The sequence below is a fragment of the Danio aesculapii genome, chromosome 1 (genome assembly GCF_903798145.1).
Source record: "Danio aesculapii chromosome 1, fDanAes4.1, whole genome shotgun sequence".
NCBI lineage: Eukaryota > Metazoa > Chordata > Actinopteri > Cypriniformes > Danionidae > Danio > Danio aesculapii.
In genome coordinates, this window is record NC_079435.1 from 33239621 (window position 1) to 33258249 (window position 18629).

General features: G+C 34.0%; 1 protein-coding gene across 2 annotated transcripts in view; it reads right to left on the reverse strand.

Moving 5' to 3' along the window:
- pspc1 (paraspeckle component 1) overlaps window positions 1-7417 on the reverse strand; it is a 45654-nt gene extending 38237 nt beyond the window's left edge. For both annotated transcript variants that reach the window (XM_056458991.1, XM_056458982.1), the window contains exon 1: window positions 6874-7417. In XM_056458991.1, the coding sequence (XP_056314966.1) occupies window positions 6874-7227 (354 nt within the window). In that variant the 5' untranslated portion in view covers window positions 7228-7417. The remainder of the gene's footprint in view (window positions 1-6873) is intronic.
- Window positions 7418-18629: the final 11212 nt, after the last annotated feature.

Genomic DNA, 18629 nt, shown 5'->3' on the forward strand with positions numbered 1-18629 from the left:
AAAGATCTGTCAGACACTGGAGCTGTGGTACACTATTACACTATAAAGAGATACTTGTACAAATATGGTCTTCATGGAAGAGTCACCAGAATAAAACCTCTTCTACGTCCTCACCACAAAAATCAGTGTTTGAACTTTGCAAATGAACATACAGACAAGACTGATGCTTTTTGGAAACAAGTTCTGTGGACAGATGGGGTTAAAATAGATATTTTTGGCCGAAGTGAGCATGGGGGTAGATCAATCATGATTTGGAGTTGCATTGCAGGCAGTGGCACAGGGAAGATTTCAAGAGTAGAAGGAAAAATGGATTCAATAAAATTTCAGCAAATTTTGGATGGTAACTTGATGCTCAAACTTTTGCAGACGCCAATTTTTTTGTTTTCTGTTATTTTGAAAGTGTAAACAATGGAAATAAAATCTAACTGTTTTTGACATTACAAGAATGTCTAATCTGTAATCTGATGCCTTTTGGAGATTTTTCTATCTTTCCTTGGCTTCTTTATGTACATTATTACAAATGTTTACCTGAGGTGCCCAAACTTTTGAACCCTACTGTATGTCCTCACTTTGCATATGATAGGTAGTGTATTTCATGAATGTCTATCACTTATTTTGTGTAAGGATCTGACATAAAGCCACTGAAAAGACATGAGGTTAGGCAGGCAGTAGCTCTTCCACAATGAAGGGGGCGTGCATGAGCTCACAGTTATTTTTGTTATCTTCACATACGTAAAGTTCAACAGGATTACTTTATGTTTTGCTCTGACTGACTGCAAAATTCGCAGATTTAATATAAAAAATTAGCTCAAAAATTCTCAAAATCGGACTTTGAATTAAAATGTGAATAAATAATGGACAACCAATGTCGGAGCTAAAGGGCTTGCTTCAAAGTACGGGGCAGAGGAACTCGGTCGTTTGAAAGTAATTCAAGTCATTTCAAAGTAATTCAAGTTATTTTAATACTTCATTTACAAGTAAAGGTAAGACCAGTGTGCAAATCCTCTGTGTGTTTTTGTGAGTGAGAGTGAGAGAGCAAGCACAGTGGTGCTGTGTATGTGTCGCTTGTTATAGGTAGTGTCTGTAGTGTCCACCTTTTTTTTAGGAGGCATATTGAATCGCTCTACATTTTTCCTTGGCCCAATATGTACCTGCTATGTGTATACAGTATAAAGAATGCTATTATGAGATGAAACACAGTTTAGTTGGCAAATATATTGGGTGCATATGTTTGTAAATCTGACCCTGAAAGAGTCAGTACCTCACCGCACACCACTGGTGCGTGCATAGATTACTTGCAGGGGTGTCTAGCGGTAATACCGCTTATCGCTCTAATAAGCGTTCAGATTTACCGCAGGAGATTTTTCCTCACTGCGACAGTCCTAGTATCAAGAGCTACAGCATCCAGGGTAATGTCATCATACTACCAAGAGGGATGAACCACAACCAACAGGAGGTGGACACAAGAGTAAGCGGTCTGAAAGGGATGTACACAAAAAACATAAAAACACAGCTGCCCCAGTGTTTCCCCTACAATTATTTAAGGGGGGCGCCCCGCCCTCCAAATGGCTGTACCCGCCCCCCTTGAATGCACATTAATTGTATTATCTATATAGCGCCAAATGCGGCTCGTAAAACGATAGACTGTGGCCCCCGCCTTAATTTGAAAGTTTAAAGTTAGTGCGGCCCACGAAGATGATATGTATAGCACTTTACAGTTTTGTGTGTGGAGCTGAACGAACCCAACAATCACGGTGGGGTATATAGCTCTCGGGGGCGGGACATCAGCTGGGTTTGACGCAGGCAGAGAACAGTTCCTAATGAGTGAAAGTTACAGCAGCGTTGACATGGAGTGTTTTCATCCATGCCTGCTGGCTGCCTCTTTTCTATTAGGCACACACAGACATTCGTCCCAGCGCGCTTCATTCACAACACTTCAAAACAAGTTTAAGTTTATACTTAATATAAATATATAAATGTATATAAATCAGTGCTTAATTTGAGCCAGATCTTGCGGGAGAGAGAGAGAGAGAGAGAGAGAGAGAGAGTGCAGGGAACACTGTGTGGATTGTGTGTACGCGCAAGCATGATGGTAGCAATGCGCTAGTTAAAGCAAAAATCACGTTTATTGGTCCTGAACAATCTTTTCAACCAATCATCTTTCTTGCATTTACAAATCACTCTCATTTGTTGGTGGTTATTTAGCGTGCAGAGATCAAAGTGATGCGTATGCGGTGGGATAAAAGAAAAGTGAGAAACTCAATGCAGCCTAATGTAGTCATCTGCAGTCACATATCGACACCTGTCCATCGACAATAAGAGTCCCTAGGAACCCAAACCAATTATAGAGTCGCATCGTTATTTGTGGGTCATTTGCATCGAATCACACAATGAACATTACATAAATTTATATAAGTTGCAAAAGTAGTCAAAACAAATGACAACAACACAGTGTTGCATCTTTTTCCTGTAACAACAGCACAGCAGATAACAGTACATCTCATAATAATAATAATAATAATAATAATTTCTCCCCGTGTTCACGTAGGTTTCCTCTGGGTGCTCCGGTTTCCCCAAGTTCAAAGACAGGTGAAATTGTACAGGTGAATTGAGTAAGCTAAATTGCTCATAGTGTATGTGTGTGAATGAGTGTGTATGGATGTTTCCCAGTGATGGGTTGCAGCTGTACAGGCACCCGTTGTTTATGCCCAGAGGGAAGTATGGGGTTGGTTTAGTGATGGTTTGGGCTGCAATATCAAAGCATTCCCAAGGCCTGATACTACGGGTGTCAAAATTAATTATTTCTTTTCAGCGTCTGTTGCGCTCTAAACTCCATTACAGCTATTCTATCCAGCAGCGTCCAGAGCCAGCACGTGCAAAGTCCACGTGATCACAACACTGCTTGTTAGCAAAGTCCCTTTAAGATTTAACATGCTCTTCACACGAAGTTGTGGTATATTATGATAAAATCTATTGTGACGGTAGCACACGCTGATGCTATCAACAATGGCACATCTTTACTGGTTTATTTACTTCACGTCAAGCAATCTTTACATTGTTTTGTAAACAAGCAACCCAAGGCACCGAATGGTGACGTAGCGCACATCATGCGAGCCTCACTTAAAACGTTTACAATTCAGTCATAGCAAATCGTGGTGCATCTAGTGTGATACCCAATTCAACACCAGCGCTTCCCACACATAAGACTTTACATCAGCGGCCTGGTTCTGTGTGCTTGAGAAACTGAGAATACTCCGCCATAGACTCGCATGCTCTGCTGCTGCAGACCCACAGATATGCGCTGGACACCTGTTCTGACTTTGTTAGTAGCTTTGAGAAGTGCGCGGGGACACGCGAAAAAGAAAAGCCTTTTATTAAATAGACTGATTCAGCTCATTATTTAGGGTGACAAGACATCCTCTTTTTCCCGGACATGTCCTCTATTTGGGACTTAAAAATGCATTCAGCCAGGATTTCTAAATCGTCTAACACCCGGATTCTGCTTTCGTTTTCTACAGCTGCATTTTTGCATTACTTTATACGCAAACTTTGGCCGGTGCATCTCAATCTCTCAGCAGCACCAAGACTAGAGAGAGAGAGGGAGCAGATTTAAACTGTCAGTGGTGCACATGGATAGTAGGAGTGAAATAGTGGATTTGTTATTTTTTTATTTCATTTTTTTACTTGAACACGCTGAAAATAAACAGTGTCATGTAAAAGGTGTTTAATGCTAAACATCTTTGTTGTTTTAATTGTCTGTTAAATAAGAATAAGAAATCATTCTGTTGCTGAGGGCCATTACAGTTTAATAGAAAGAATGGCATTACTTTCGGGCAGAAGGAAAATTTAATTAGAGGCATTCCCATATTTAACTCTTCTTTAAAAAGCCCAAAAAGATAAAGTGCTCTGATAAACAGTGTCAGCTTTGCACATGAGTTTGCAGTTCTGTCTTTTACATTGTCGTACTTTTCCCATGTGAGAAGTAGGGTATAATCTGTGCAATATATTATGCAAATAAAAATGATATTTGATAAATAAAATTATTCTTAAAAGTCACATTATGTTATGTGCTGTGGAAAAAAGGTGTGTTTCAATCCAGCTACTGCAAGTATATTTGTTAAAAATAATATGTGCAATATATTATTATAAAATTAATAAGGTTTGGGAACATTGATACAGCCATAATCTTCTTATGATACAAACACATTAAATTGATCTGATCATGTAAATGTTTGTACTAACCATACTGGACATTTTTATTAATTTAACAATAACTTGTAACAATAACTTCAGGGTTTTAATATTTATTCTTTAATTCTTTTATATATACTCTTATGTAAAAGGTTCACATTTATGCAACCAATATTTAATACATTGGTTGTTTTTTCCATACTTACTGTAACTGACTTTTGTTCTCAGTTTGATCTAGCCGTTCATACATTCCACTTAATGAAATGGGTAAAAGTAAAGTATTCATGATTTGTGCTGATATTGGATTTGTATCGGTATCGGTTCGCACTGTAGGCTGCAATATCAGTATCGTATCGGAAGTTAAAATGTTGTATCGGGACATCACTAGACTTAAATAGACTTTAAATTTGTCCTGGTCGTTAATGCAGAGTAAAGTGATGGCATCAGAACTGCCAATCTTGCAATCTGTCATTGACAACATTATTGGAAATTTTTTTTCACTGGTAAAATCAGACATTTGTCATTATCATATTCCCTCTTGCATTATATTCAATATTATATAGGCTAGAGTAGTTATACTGACCCTGTACCATGTTTATTTTCATGCGCAACACTCTGGGTTCGCTATGAAATAAAAAAACATCAAATGCTTGTTGTATTCATAACTCTAAAATGCAATATGAGCATTGAAATGATGTGCGCGCTTTCAGATTCACTTTTACTGCCGAGTGCGGTTCATGTCATGGCTGCTGTGACTTTGAGAATAAAACGCACACATACAAATCATACTTTCCGCATGGCTTTCAAATGATCGCTCTGTGTAACAAACTGAAAGTTATTTACAACTTTATTACCTGTTATTTACAGCCTATGGAGGTTCTGTTCACTAAAGTAGACACGGGCGCGCGTCCTCTCTGATAAATGCACAGCTCACGAATAATTTTGCGGCTGCGAATACATTATTACATGAAGACAGAAACAACATTTTGGGTGAATTATACCTTAGAAATATAGTATGACTCTTTCAACACCATTTGAATGTGTCTATGTTGCTGTGCAAAGTACATAAAACAATGTGAAGACTTGTGAGACCACCAATATTCTTCTCTCCTAAACGTAAAAATATAATTGGCTGAATCATAGAGAAGCTGGAAATCGTGTGGGGGGGACGAATCAAGATCGTGATCTTTTTCCAATTAATCATGCAGTCCTAGTGACAAGGTTCAAATTTGGCATAAACGAGACATGTTTTTCCATTTTGAAACCAAAAACGAGAAAACCAATTATACGTGGTACACGGACCGTACACTGACCAATTTTGACTAACTATTTCATTTTTGTTTTAACTTTACGTATTGAGTTATAAACAGGATAACAGATGCGCTTTTTTGAAAAATATAATATTTACTGTTTTTTGGTGTTTCGTTTTCCAGAATAAATGGAACAATTGAATAAGTGGATGATACACAGACCTTGTCACAAGCTCAGATTTGATTTATTTGTTTTCCTACCCTGAACCAAAAAGAACTGCATTTATACATTATTGTGTAAATATTTTAAATGTATTTAGGTAAGATGCATATGTGTGAGCATTTGGGAAATATTTTTGCTTTTTACTTTTAAATTAATAAATTTAGTTTAGAATTTATGAATTGGCATTGTGGATTTATGAATTGTGCTGTGCCTTTTTTAATTTTATGAATGCAAATGTATTATTTTTGAGACTGATCTGGCTTTATAGTTAATTGTGTAAGAGGTTTCAGTAATGACAAAATTCAATCAAAATAAAAGAAAACTGTTAATTTAAAATTAAAAATTATTTCATAACATATTTTTAAAATGTTAATTAGCTGTTTTAATGGAGTTGATTTTGCAGATTGGTAATGAGCTTTTTTTTTAACAACATTCTTGAAATTACATTCAAAAAGGTGGTACACATTAAGTAAAACGTTTAAATTGATGTAGACAAATGCTCCAGACTTTGTTTCTAATATATGGAAGAATAAAAAACAATAGAATTTAAGCATTCAAACAAATCAAGAAACAGATTTTAAAACAGGGTTTTCATGAGAATCACCCAGTACTGAACTATCAGATCTAACAAAAGTATGCAGTAAAGAAAAAAAAAAATTCTGAATGCAACGCACCCTTTTTCTCTCTATATTGTTTCTGTCCCTCACCGTCACACATATACAGTTTATAATAGTTATAATAAAATAATATATTTCTTAAGCAAAGCAATAAGTAATAAAGTAAAATTTATAATAGTTTTAATAAATAATAATATATTTCTTGAGGAACGCAAGTAATGTATTACTAAATGAATACTTTTAGAAAATTTCTGAATGCACCCTCTTTCACTCTGTATTTCTCTGTATATCTTAATTTATAATAGTTATAACAGTTATAATAGAATAATATATTTCTCAAGCAACGCAGTAAGTAATAACTTTTGAGTAAGTTTTACTTTTAGTGTGCACATTAATTGCGACGTCCTAAATGAATGAAAGAAAAAAAACTTAAATTAAAATGTTTATTCGTTTGATTTCATTTCAAACAGTCAACGACCCCCTACCCTTAAACACACGCACACACAAACACACAACTATTAACTATGCTCTTTAAAATGAGCCATGTTTTGATTTTCAGGCCCCTCGTGTTTTGCAAAGCACGGTGTCTTACCAGGCGTATAAAGCCGAATCCCCTGTCTCGGTTGATGAACACCTCCTTAGCGTCGCCATATTTGAAAAAGAGCTTCTTGAAATCTTCATCCGCCATATCTGACGGGAGATTACCGACAAATAATCTGCAACGCTGAGTGAAGGTTTTTTCACCTGGTCTTCTGAAGTTCTTGATGTCTACAGTCATCTCTTGAGGTTCAGAGTTTGCAGAACTGGCGTCTTGTGGTGATGGAGCGACTGCCTCCATCATTTCGTTGGGGTCTCCCGGAGATTCTGTAGAGCGCGCAACATTCTGCTGATGAGGGAATGTAGCGTTGTTTTGAATATTCACCTGTTTTAGGTTAAGATTTGCCATTGCGCTGTAAACCTAACTGTGACTATTACAATACTGGCTCGATTCGATTTCTAGTTTGTTGTGATTGAAATCCACGTAATTTACCAATAGACACTGTGAAGTATACTCTCTTTACTATTATGTTAACCTACATTTAACTGAGCTCAACATCCTATACGGTGACGAATCCAGTCCCTGCATTGTTCTTCTTCTAATGATACTGAATGGCGGTTGGCAAGCCAACATCTGGTGCATTACCGCCACCAACTGGAGTGCGGAGCACTAACCTAGAAATTTTTTTATTTTCTTTTTTTTTTTTTTATTAACAATGTTGAACAGTAACAGAAAGGCATTGATACTTTTTAGAATTACACAAAAGACTGAGATAATCAAATTGCATACATTTACAATCTTAGCATCCTCGTTAATAATACAACATATATAAATAAATAAAATAACAAAATTAACAAAAAATAAATGCTAAAGAAACTTAAGTAGCAGGGGAGTTAAAGTCTTTAAAATATGAAACCAAAATCATTCAATGATGAATATAGATATCTTGCTTTTTGGCTTTTCATCTCTCTTAATGTCTTCAAATACATCACAAACTCTTCTTTAAACACCGCTAGTCTTGGGGGAGTTTTAAAAAATTTACATTTATGAATATGGAATTTTAATAATAACATCAAATTATTAATTATATAAGATATCTTTTTATCCTGAAGTATTAGGCCAAACTTAATAATTTCCCATGAGAAGACAAGTCTTAAAGATATTTTCTGTTGTATCCAAACTAGTGCTTCATCCCAAAATCTTTGTACCTCATTACATTGGAAAAACAAGTGTTCAATTGTTTCTATATCTACCTTACAAAACTGGCATATATTTGAGTCATCAATATTGAATTTTAACCTTAGAAATTCTTTTGCAGGATAAATGTGATTCATAATTTTAAAGTGCACTTCTTTACATTTAGGATTAACAGGATATGGAAGAAATCTTTTTCTAATATCATAAATAATTTTCTTATCATAATGAGACAAAATATAAGCTCTCTTAACAGGTCCTGGAAAACAACACTGTGTTAGACAATCTCTCAAAAATTTGTTTGAGCATTTCCTATCTGTAAAGTTAACATTTTCTATCTTAAGATCAATTATTTTTGGATTTATCGTTGAATATTTTATTTGTTCTTTTACTAGGTTAACTATTTGCAATGGTATGTTCTTGATAATTTTATCATATCTTTTAGGAGAACAACTTATTTGGTATTTTCTACAGAAAGCATCATGACTCAACATATTTCCTGAATCATCCATAACATGTGTTATTGACCATATGCCATTCTTCCACCATTCTTCAATAAACAAAGATTTTCTATTCACCAAAATACACCTATTATTCCAAATAGATATGTTATGTGGGCTAAAATTATGTTTAAATATCAATTTCCAATATAATAGCACTTGTTGATGAAAAGCAGAAAGTTTTATAGGAAGTTTAGACAATTCAAAATCATTCTGTAATAAAAAATTAATACCACCACATTTCTTAAATATAAGTGTAGGAATCTCAAACCAAAAAGAAGATTAATTTTTAATGAAAGATTGTAGCCATTTAAGTTTAATGGCCCCATTCATTATATCAAAGTCTATTGTTTTAAGACCTCCCTCCTCATAATCTTTAATCATATCACTTTTACGTATGTAGTGATTTTTCATTTTCCAAATAAAATCAAAGTTCAACTTGTTTACTGCTTTTATCTTTTTAGCTGACACTGCTAAGGAAAAACATGGATAAATGAATCTAGAGAGACTTTCTACTTTCGTTAACAAGATTCTACCAAAGATTGTTATGTCTCTCTGTAACCAACTGGTTAATATTAATTTACATTTATCTAAATTTCTGTCAAAATTTAAATTTTGTAAATTTCCAGTTTTTTTAGATAGCCAAATTCCTAAATATTTAATTTCTTTTTTAACTGGAATATTATACAATGATGTACTGTTGTGATCATGGATGGCCATTAACTCGCACTTCGACATATTTAACCATAAACCTGAAGCTTCTGAGAATTTTTTTATACACTGGAGTGCTAAGGGAATTTGCTTTTCATTTTCCAAAAAAAGTGTCGTATCATCAGCAAATTGACTGATAATAGACTGTTTTCCTTCTAAATTAATACCGGATACATCTCCTATTTTAATAAAAATAGATAACATTTCTGCAACCATGACAAAAGGTAACGGTGAACAGGCACATCCTTGTCTAATGCCTCTTTTTACCTTGAAACGTGGGCTTGTACCTTGTGTGAGAGATACAGAGCTGTTTATATCTTTATAAATCATTCTAACAATGTTTATAAATTTGGGACCAAAACCAAAATGATTAAGTGTCTGAAAGATAAATGAGTGTTCCACCATGTCAAATGCCTTATAAAAATCCAAAAATAAAACAAATCCATCTTCTTTAATTAGATGTCCATATTCAATCAAATCTAGGATTAGCCTAATATTATTGTGAATTGACCTGTGTTTTAAAAAACCTGACTGTGTCTCACTAATGATTTGTGATAAACCAGTTTTTAATCTAAAAGCCAACATTTTAGTAAATATCTTATAATCTGTATTTAAAAGTGTTATGGGGCGTAAATTATCTAACAATCTCTTATCTTTATTTGGTTTAGGTAACATAAATATTAGGCCTTGTTTCATGGTTGGTAGAAGCTCATTTTTTGTATACATTCCTGTAAAGCTTCAAACAATAGATATTTTAGGTCATCCCAAAAAAATTTATAAAAATCTATTGTTAAGCCATCTGGGCCTGGTGATTTACCAGGATTACTGTGTTCAATGGCTGTATCAAACTCTTGTAAGGATATGTCTGATTCACACACATCCTTAAATACAGTATCAATTGAAGGGATATGATCTTTTATATCCTGGAAAAAAGAATTAGAAATACTAGGGGAAAATGAGGATGTATATAATTTAGTATAAAATTTGAATACCTCCTTTGCTATTTCGTTATGGTTTGAATGTTCAACATCATTCACAATTAAACTTTTAATTGAATTCCTTTCTTGTCTCCTTTTTTCTAAATTAATAAAATATGAACTATTTTTTTCACCCTCTTCCAGCCACTTCGCTCTGGATCGCACATACGCTCCTTTGACCTTTTTAATATACAAGTCATCTAGCATGGAATGAAGCTTAATAAGTTTTTGTCTCTCCTCTTTTGACATATTTTGATTACAACATTTATTAATCTCTTGAATTAATTCTAATTCTTTTTCACGTTTCTTTTTTATCAGATTTTTACTAAATGTAATTGAAAACTCTCTCATTTTATGTTTTAAATATTCCCATTTAGTACCACTTTGCATTTTTTTACTTTTAACTTCAGCTATTATTTTTTTTATATATACACAAAAGTCATTATTATTAAGCAAATCAGCATTAAATTTCCAATAGCTTTTATTATTAGAAGATTTCTTATTTTGTTCTAAAAGTAAGTTAATCACACTATGATCAGTTAAGGGGGCACCTGAAATGTTACATTTAGTTACATAACTTAAAAGAGTTTCTGATCCTAACCAATAGTCTATCCTAGATTTTAAAGGAGCATTTGGTTTAGACCATGAAAAGTGTCTAGATGTAGGGTTTAGTTTTCTCCATATATCAGTTAGCGAATTTGTTAAACAAAAGTCTTGAATAATACAGTTAATATGAGGACTACTAAATTTAGAGAATATCTATCCATATATTCATCTGGTGTTAAATTAAAATCGCCTCCAATTAAAACATATTCTGTAGGATATCTAATTTTGATGTCATTTATAACTTCTGTAATTGAATCCAGCAGATTCTTATTCTGGGTACGTACATTATATCCATAAACATTGACTAAAATGAAGAATATTTTGTCTAATTGTAAGACTACTGCGAGCCAATGGCCATCCACATCCGCCTTGTGCGTGATAATTTTACCTGGGCATTTATTCATGCATATAGCGACACCTGCAGACCTATTTGATCCGTGACTAAATAACATGTCATCCCCCCATTGTATCTTCCAGAAAGCAGCATCTATCGCCTCAGAGTGCGTTTCTTGTAAAAATAAACAGTGAGATTTTTGACTTTTGCCAAACAAAAAAATTCCATTCCTTTTAACAGAGTCCTTTAAACCCCTACAATACAAAGATGAAAACGAAATGTTGAAATTCAACAAGAACATGAACAATTGAACAACAATAACTGTATTAAATTAAAATTAAATTAGAAATTAACAAAATAAGTGATCACTCTCTACAACACCGACTTAATTTAAAGGTGGTGATAGAAAAAAAAGTCCCGTTTCTTTATCAGTCCATCTCACCTTGATTTAACACGCAACATTCAGTACCCTTTTAGTAAATGCGTTTACCCTCGATGTATCCATAAGGGCCTCTAAACCCGGCTGCTTTGCCTTCCTTTCTAGCTTGTTCAATTTTTGGCCACAGTTCACGTCTTAAAAGTCTGTCTTCTTTAGTTAAATCCTCTGCGAAGCGAATGCTTGCTTCTCTGCATATCTCTGACATCTTGGTTCTTTTCCATATTTCATCTCGGACCATTCTGCGGGTGAAAAGAATGATCACCTCCCTGGGACGGTTGGGCTCCTTCCTTCCCACCCTATGCACGACATCCACAGCCTCCGTCATAGAACCAGCATACTCGGGCGTTATTTTGCTAAGAAGTTGAATCACGTCCTCTCTTATACGCTCAGTGGTATTCTCTTTGAGACCTTTTATTCGAAGACACCACCTTCTTTTGTACCTTTCTTCTTCCAACATACGAGCTTTCAAGTCAATGTTGACTTCCTTGAGTGTTTCGATTTGTTTTTCCATCACCTTGATTTTGTCTTTACATTCTTTTAGGTCCTGTGCATTTATTTGGACGGATTTGGCAACGCTAGCAATCATCGCACTGTGTTGTTTCATTTGCATGCTTAGTTCCTCGTGTTGATCCTCTACTTTGTTTCCGAGTGTTTTAATGGCATCGAGAATAGCCGAATTGGACACTTCACTTTGCTCATTCTCTGTTGGCTTTTTTGGTTTTTTGCCTTTCTGCGACTTACATGGTGTTGGAGGATCAGAATCCGTACCTCTCTCTCTTTTGCTCGCTCCTACAGTTACGTCCATCGCGTAGCAGTGTTCCTCCACTTCAATCATTTTATAAATGGATTTGGGTACGATTAACTGACAAATATAACAGGTGAGAGTGAACTTTAACTAATCAAATCAAACAAACATGGGACTAAAGTGAGAGCTCGTAACAATCGCTGCTTCTCAGTGCGCCATCTTGCCGGGACCCACTAACCTAGAAAATAATCACTAAATTCTCTCGTCTAATCTGCTCACTCTTCTTCTTCTTCTTCTTCTTCTTCTTCTTCTTCTTCTTCTTCTTCTTTTATGGCGGGCGGCATCCACTCTCTTTCTATACTGTATATGGTTGCTTTTAACGCTCTCCAAGAAGATCTTATTTTTTGAACAACTTTGAGCAAAGCAACAATACATCTATAAAATATAAGCTCCCTTAATCAGAGGACAGACAAGCGTCATAAACAAAAAAGAAAAAAAAAATTAGGGGCTTTCAGCAAGCTCATTATGTTCTATTAAATCACAGAGACTTTAGGCATTCTTTTTCTTCATTCATTTAGGTGATAGAAAATAAAGACATAGTTAAATACATAAGATTTTGGAGGGATTCTTAAGAATCTGTCCTCATGTAAAAATAGCTTCCTAAGAATAATAACTGTGTTAACTGCTAAATCATGTGTTTCATCTTTTAAAAATTTAATTTTCTTTTGTTAATGCATGTAAATCTTCAAACTTCATAAATAACCAATAATGCAAATCTTCCCAAAAGGCACAAGCAAATTTACAATCATAGAAAAGATGCTCTGTAATTTTCAATTTGATCATCACAAAATTGTTGGCATCAAAATCAAATCTTAAAATTTCTTTAGAAGGATATACTCCATTTAGAGTTTTAAAACGGACTTTCTTACTTTTGGTGCCACTGGAAAGTGGTTCATAACTCCATTCACCAAAAGCTGAGGAAGACAAAGTGTTATATTATTTTAAAATAGATTAAAAGACATACAGATTGTGGGATAGCTTTGATGATATTATATTGCTTTCTGTCAAATAAATAAAATTTGGAACTAAACATTTCAAAAGAATAATTCTCTGGTATTATCTAACATTTGCATGACTGACCATATTCCTTTTTCCCAGCAGTTTTTGTAAAATAAAGATTTGTTCCTAAATACAGTTCCATAAAGGAATATTATGTAGACAAAAATTATGGTTATAGATAATTTTCTAGTAAAGTAAATACTGTTGATGAAACACTGAAGGTCTTGATTAAATTATTGAGGTACTCCCCCAAAAACATAACTATTTGATTTATTTTGTTACCTTTAGGGTAATGCATTATATTACTTATGAGTTACTTTTGCGTTACTTTTATTTACCTGGCTGAGGTTTGATCTCTTTCAGAACTTGCAGGTGTTTTTCACCTATTTTATAGAGAAGGTCTGCATAAAAAATGTAGGATAAAGTTATATTTTGAGAACTTTCTGAGCCCAGAGCTATACATTCTGTATATACAGATTAATGAAAGCATGTAATGTGTTTAGTACTTTATGTTGTGTTTTTAGTTAAGTAATTTCACTGTCCAGTCAGATAAAGATTGCAATAAAGCCTAAGAGTACTAACATGAAATAATTTATATTAAGGCAAAAACCGATTTTAAACCTTAAAACCTTAAACCTAAAGCTTATTATAAAATAAAATGGCTGCAATCAAAATATTCATATATATTAACGTTACTATTTAAGATATTAAAGAGCAATATTGATAAAATATTCTCATTAATTGAAGCTTTCCAATTAAATAAATAAATAAGTTGAGGAAACAGTGGAAGGGATTTTCTCATTTACAAGAGAACTTTATCTAATATGTGATTATCGTGTGTAACAACTGAGCATCAGCACTGCACCAAAATCATATCATATACAGTTGAAGTCATAATTATTAGCCCCCCTGTTTATTTTTCCCCCAGTTTCTGTTTAACGTAATTTTTTTCAAGACATTTCTAAACATGATAGTTTTAATAACTCATTTCTAATAACTGATTAATTTTTATCTTTGCCATGATGACAGTAAATAATGTTTTACTAGATATTTTTTAAGACACTTCTATACAGCTTAAAGAAACATTTAAAGGCTTAACTATGTTAATTGGGTTAACTAGGTAGGTTAGGGTAATTAGGCAAGTTATTGTATAATGATGGTTTGTTCTATAGACTATCAAAGAAAAATATAGCTTAAAGGGGTTAATAAATTTGACCTTAAAATGTTTTTTGAAAAATTAAAAACTGCTTTCATTCTAGCCGAAATAAAACAAATAAGACTTTCTCTAGAAGAAAAAACGTTATCAGACATACTGTGAAAATTTCTTTTGCTCTGTTAAACATCATTTGGGAAATATTTAAAAAAGAAAAAAAATTCAAAGGGGGGCTAATAATTCTGACTTCAACTGTATATCCTTTGTGGTGGAAATTCATTTTATTCATCTTATATTTAACTCTACTCCCTTATATACATTATAAAGGTCTGTTCTTTTATTCTTCCATGGATGTACGGTTTAAGTTAGACCAAGTGTGACCAGTTTAACATCTGTTTATCACCAGACAAGATCTGGATAAGTACCTGGTGATTTAACGTGCTACATGTTCGATTGGGAGGTAAGACTGAAATATAGATGGTCAAAAATGAAGTTTGAGCACTGATGTAACTGTATTCATCCTGTATGTCACTGATGACCTTGTGGGAATTACAAACTAGATAAAAAGAGAACACACTCTGCTTCTGTCTCTCACTTTGCAGAAACCTGCGATGCTGTATGATTGTCTGACCTTCTTTGCAAAGAATAAAACTTTAAAAGACACTTTGGGTATACTTTGTCTTCTTTACCACTTAGAGAGCCTCTTTAAAGAAAATAGCCACTACTCCCACAAGAAAAAAAAACACTAAATTGCAAGTAGTTTATGCTAAATATACAGGGATTTTGAACTATACTAAGTGTATTGCAGTGTATACATTATAGGATTTACAACACTTAGTAATGAACATTACATCGTACTATAAATATAGTGATCTGATATACTGTGATAAAAATTGCAGTGTACTTTAATTTGTACTACAGTGAACTGTGGTGTATTATAGTGTAATACATCATGGTTGTAGAAATGTATATTGTGGGAGGTAAGCAAAGGAGAACAGAGGTGGTTATCTTTTCTCAAGTTTTATTCAAAACAAAGTCACTAATCACAAAGGGAATTCGACAGGTTGATATATGTGCAGTTGTGATCTTCATACACAGCAATATGAATGTCAACAGTTGTAACATTCGATCTCACTAGAAGTTCGCTGAATATGTGCAAACTTTAAATGTGCAAGTGTTAAATAGTGCAGTGATTGTGAGGAGTATAAGTTAGAGGAGTGTGGGGGGTGTATTGGGGGGGCAAACGAGTCAGTGAGGGGCAGAGTTCAAAAGGAAGACAGCTCTGGGGAAAAAGCTGTTCCTCAGTCTGCTGGTTTTTGTCCGGGGGAGCCTGAAGCGCCTGCCGGAAGGCAGGAGAGAGAACAGTCTGTGAGCAGGGTGAGAGGTGTCCTTAAGAATACTGCGTGCTCGGCGCAGACAGTGTTTCTTCTGGATGTCCTCTATGGCTGGCAGTGTAGTCCCTGTGATGCGTTGGGCAGTTTTCACCACCCGCTGCAGTGTCTTTTCACTGAAATGTATCAGTTTACATTTCACTTTGCTATTAATTGTAATAATGCAGTGTGATTTTTGTTTGCAAAAGGAGTTTGACAGCAGCCAATGCGATGCTCCACAGAGATTAGGTAATTCAGAAAAACTGAAGAACATCTCCAGGACACTTCAAGAAACCTGCCTGCAAAGCTTCAGTACTGGAAACTGGAAAATTATAGATTTGTGTAAAATGCTGTAGCAGTGAGTTTGCTTTCAAAAATATATGAATTTTCTTTATCAGTGAACTTGTATGAACTAAATTAAATCAACATTTGGTTGGCATTATGAATCCTCTTTTTTCTTTCTTATTGTTAGTTATGTCTGTCTTCCACAAAATAAGGCAGCACCACATTACTAAACTGAACACACAAGCTTTGTGTTTAAAGAGTTTACATTTAATAACTGACACATTGACTGATGCATATTGTAGTTATTTTATTGCATTATTACTCACTACACACAAATATTTGCTATTGGTTATTCTACAGTATTTTTATCTGCCTGTTTTCTTTTGTTGTAATTCCATTACTATCATGATAATTTATTTACTCTTAATTTACTTTAAATTAAGGCTCTGAATGGAAAATTTATATTTGACACTTTCATAACATACAATACAGCATACACACACTTTCATATCTTTAAAACACATATTACTCCATCCAGACTTACAGTATATATATATATATATATATATATATATATATATATATATATATATATAGTTACGCCTTTAAATGTCACTTTAAGCTGTATAGAAGTGTCTTGAAATATATCTTGTAAAATATTATTTACTGTCATCATGGCAAAGATAAAATAAATCAGTTATTAAAATGTTCAGAAATGTATTGAAAAAAATCTTCTCTCTGTTAAACAGAAATTGGGGAAAAAAATAAACAGGGAGGTTAATAATTCTGACTTCAGCTGTATATATGTACTCACTTAAAAAAAAAGTTGGGTTAATAATTACCCAACAGGTAACCCATAGATGGGTCAATTTGGCACTGACCTTCTGTTGGGTTATTTTAACCCAATCCATTGGGTTGATAAGGTTAACCGGTAACACTTTACAATAAGGTTTATTAGTTAATGCATTTACTGACATAAACTAATCATGAACAACACTTGTACAGCATTTATAAATCATAATTGAACATTTACTAATGCATTATTAACATCCAAGTCCATGCTTGTTAACATAAGTTAATGCACCGTGAGTTAACATGAACTAACAACGAACAACTGTATTTTCATTAACTAATTTTAACTAACAAGAACAAATACTGTAGTAAATGTATTGTTCATTGTTTGTTCATGTTGGTAAATGCACTAATTAACATTAACTAATGAACCTTATTGTAAAGTGTGACCGGTTAACCCAACAATTTGGGTTATAAAAATAACTAATTTGTTGGGTTATTTTGCCAAAAAGTGGCTTAACCACTATATAAAAATAAATTATTATTATTATTATTATTATATTAGTAGTCATCTTTATATGTAAATAAAAAAATACACCGATTTTATTACACTGGCAAAGCTTTATTTAAATCCATGAATTAAGTGCCACTCCTTTCACAATAACAAACGACTGAGAGCAGTTTAGTTCAACCCCAAGCAGCAGGACAAGAGGGTTCTGTCTCTGTTGCTCCTCCTCCTCAAAGTACTGAACGAAATACAAGTGTACACACATGAATTAAATAATGTCCAAAATTTATTGTCATAAATAATGCACCTAGAAGTCGCAAATCAACAAATTCTTGTTTTGCCTCCTGGTATGAGGGCCGAACCAACTTGCTGCACTTGCTTTATGTCAAACAGAAAAAAAAAACACAATAATTAAACTCAGAACAAGCCCCTTATATCAAAGGTGAAATGCTACAAATTGGGATTAAAACTGAGCTTTTATGCAGGATTGTCTCACCAGATGAAATGTCTGCTTGAACTGGTAGATCCTCTCTTTTTTTTTTTTTTTTGCAATACGAGAGGATCCGCAGTGATGCATCTTCCCAAACTTCAAAAAGTTTCTTTGGTGTGTGGGTATAAAATACCCATCCTGAGCTTAAATCCATGCCATGCAAACAGTACACTGGATTTATGAAAGGGATATTTTACACAAAAATGGAAATTCTGTCACATTAATTCACCCTCCCCTTGTTCTAAATCTCTCCTCAGATGAACACAATACATGATATTTTGAACAACATAGGTGACTAAACCATTCTTGGTCCACAGTGAAATTCCATAGCATTTTTGTCTTCTGTTGAAGTCAGTGGGGACTATTAAAGAGCCCATATAATGGGTTTTTGAAAATGCTCTTCCATATAGTGTCACACAGCTCTAAGTGAAGTGAAATGTGCAGCTAAGGCTTAAATCTGTAAGTGTACAGTGTTTAAAACTGTTGATTCATCTATAAAAGAGTTGACTCATAGTGCTTCAAATGAGTCGTCTTGATAACGAGTCATTAGGTGTTTCGTGATGACGCGGCTATGAAACACAAGTAGTTGCGCGTGCAAACCCGGGAGATTTAAAACCTGCAGCCCCGCCCACTAACAGAAAAAAAGC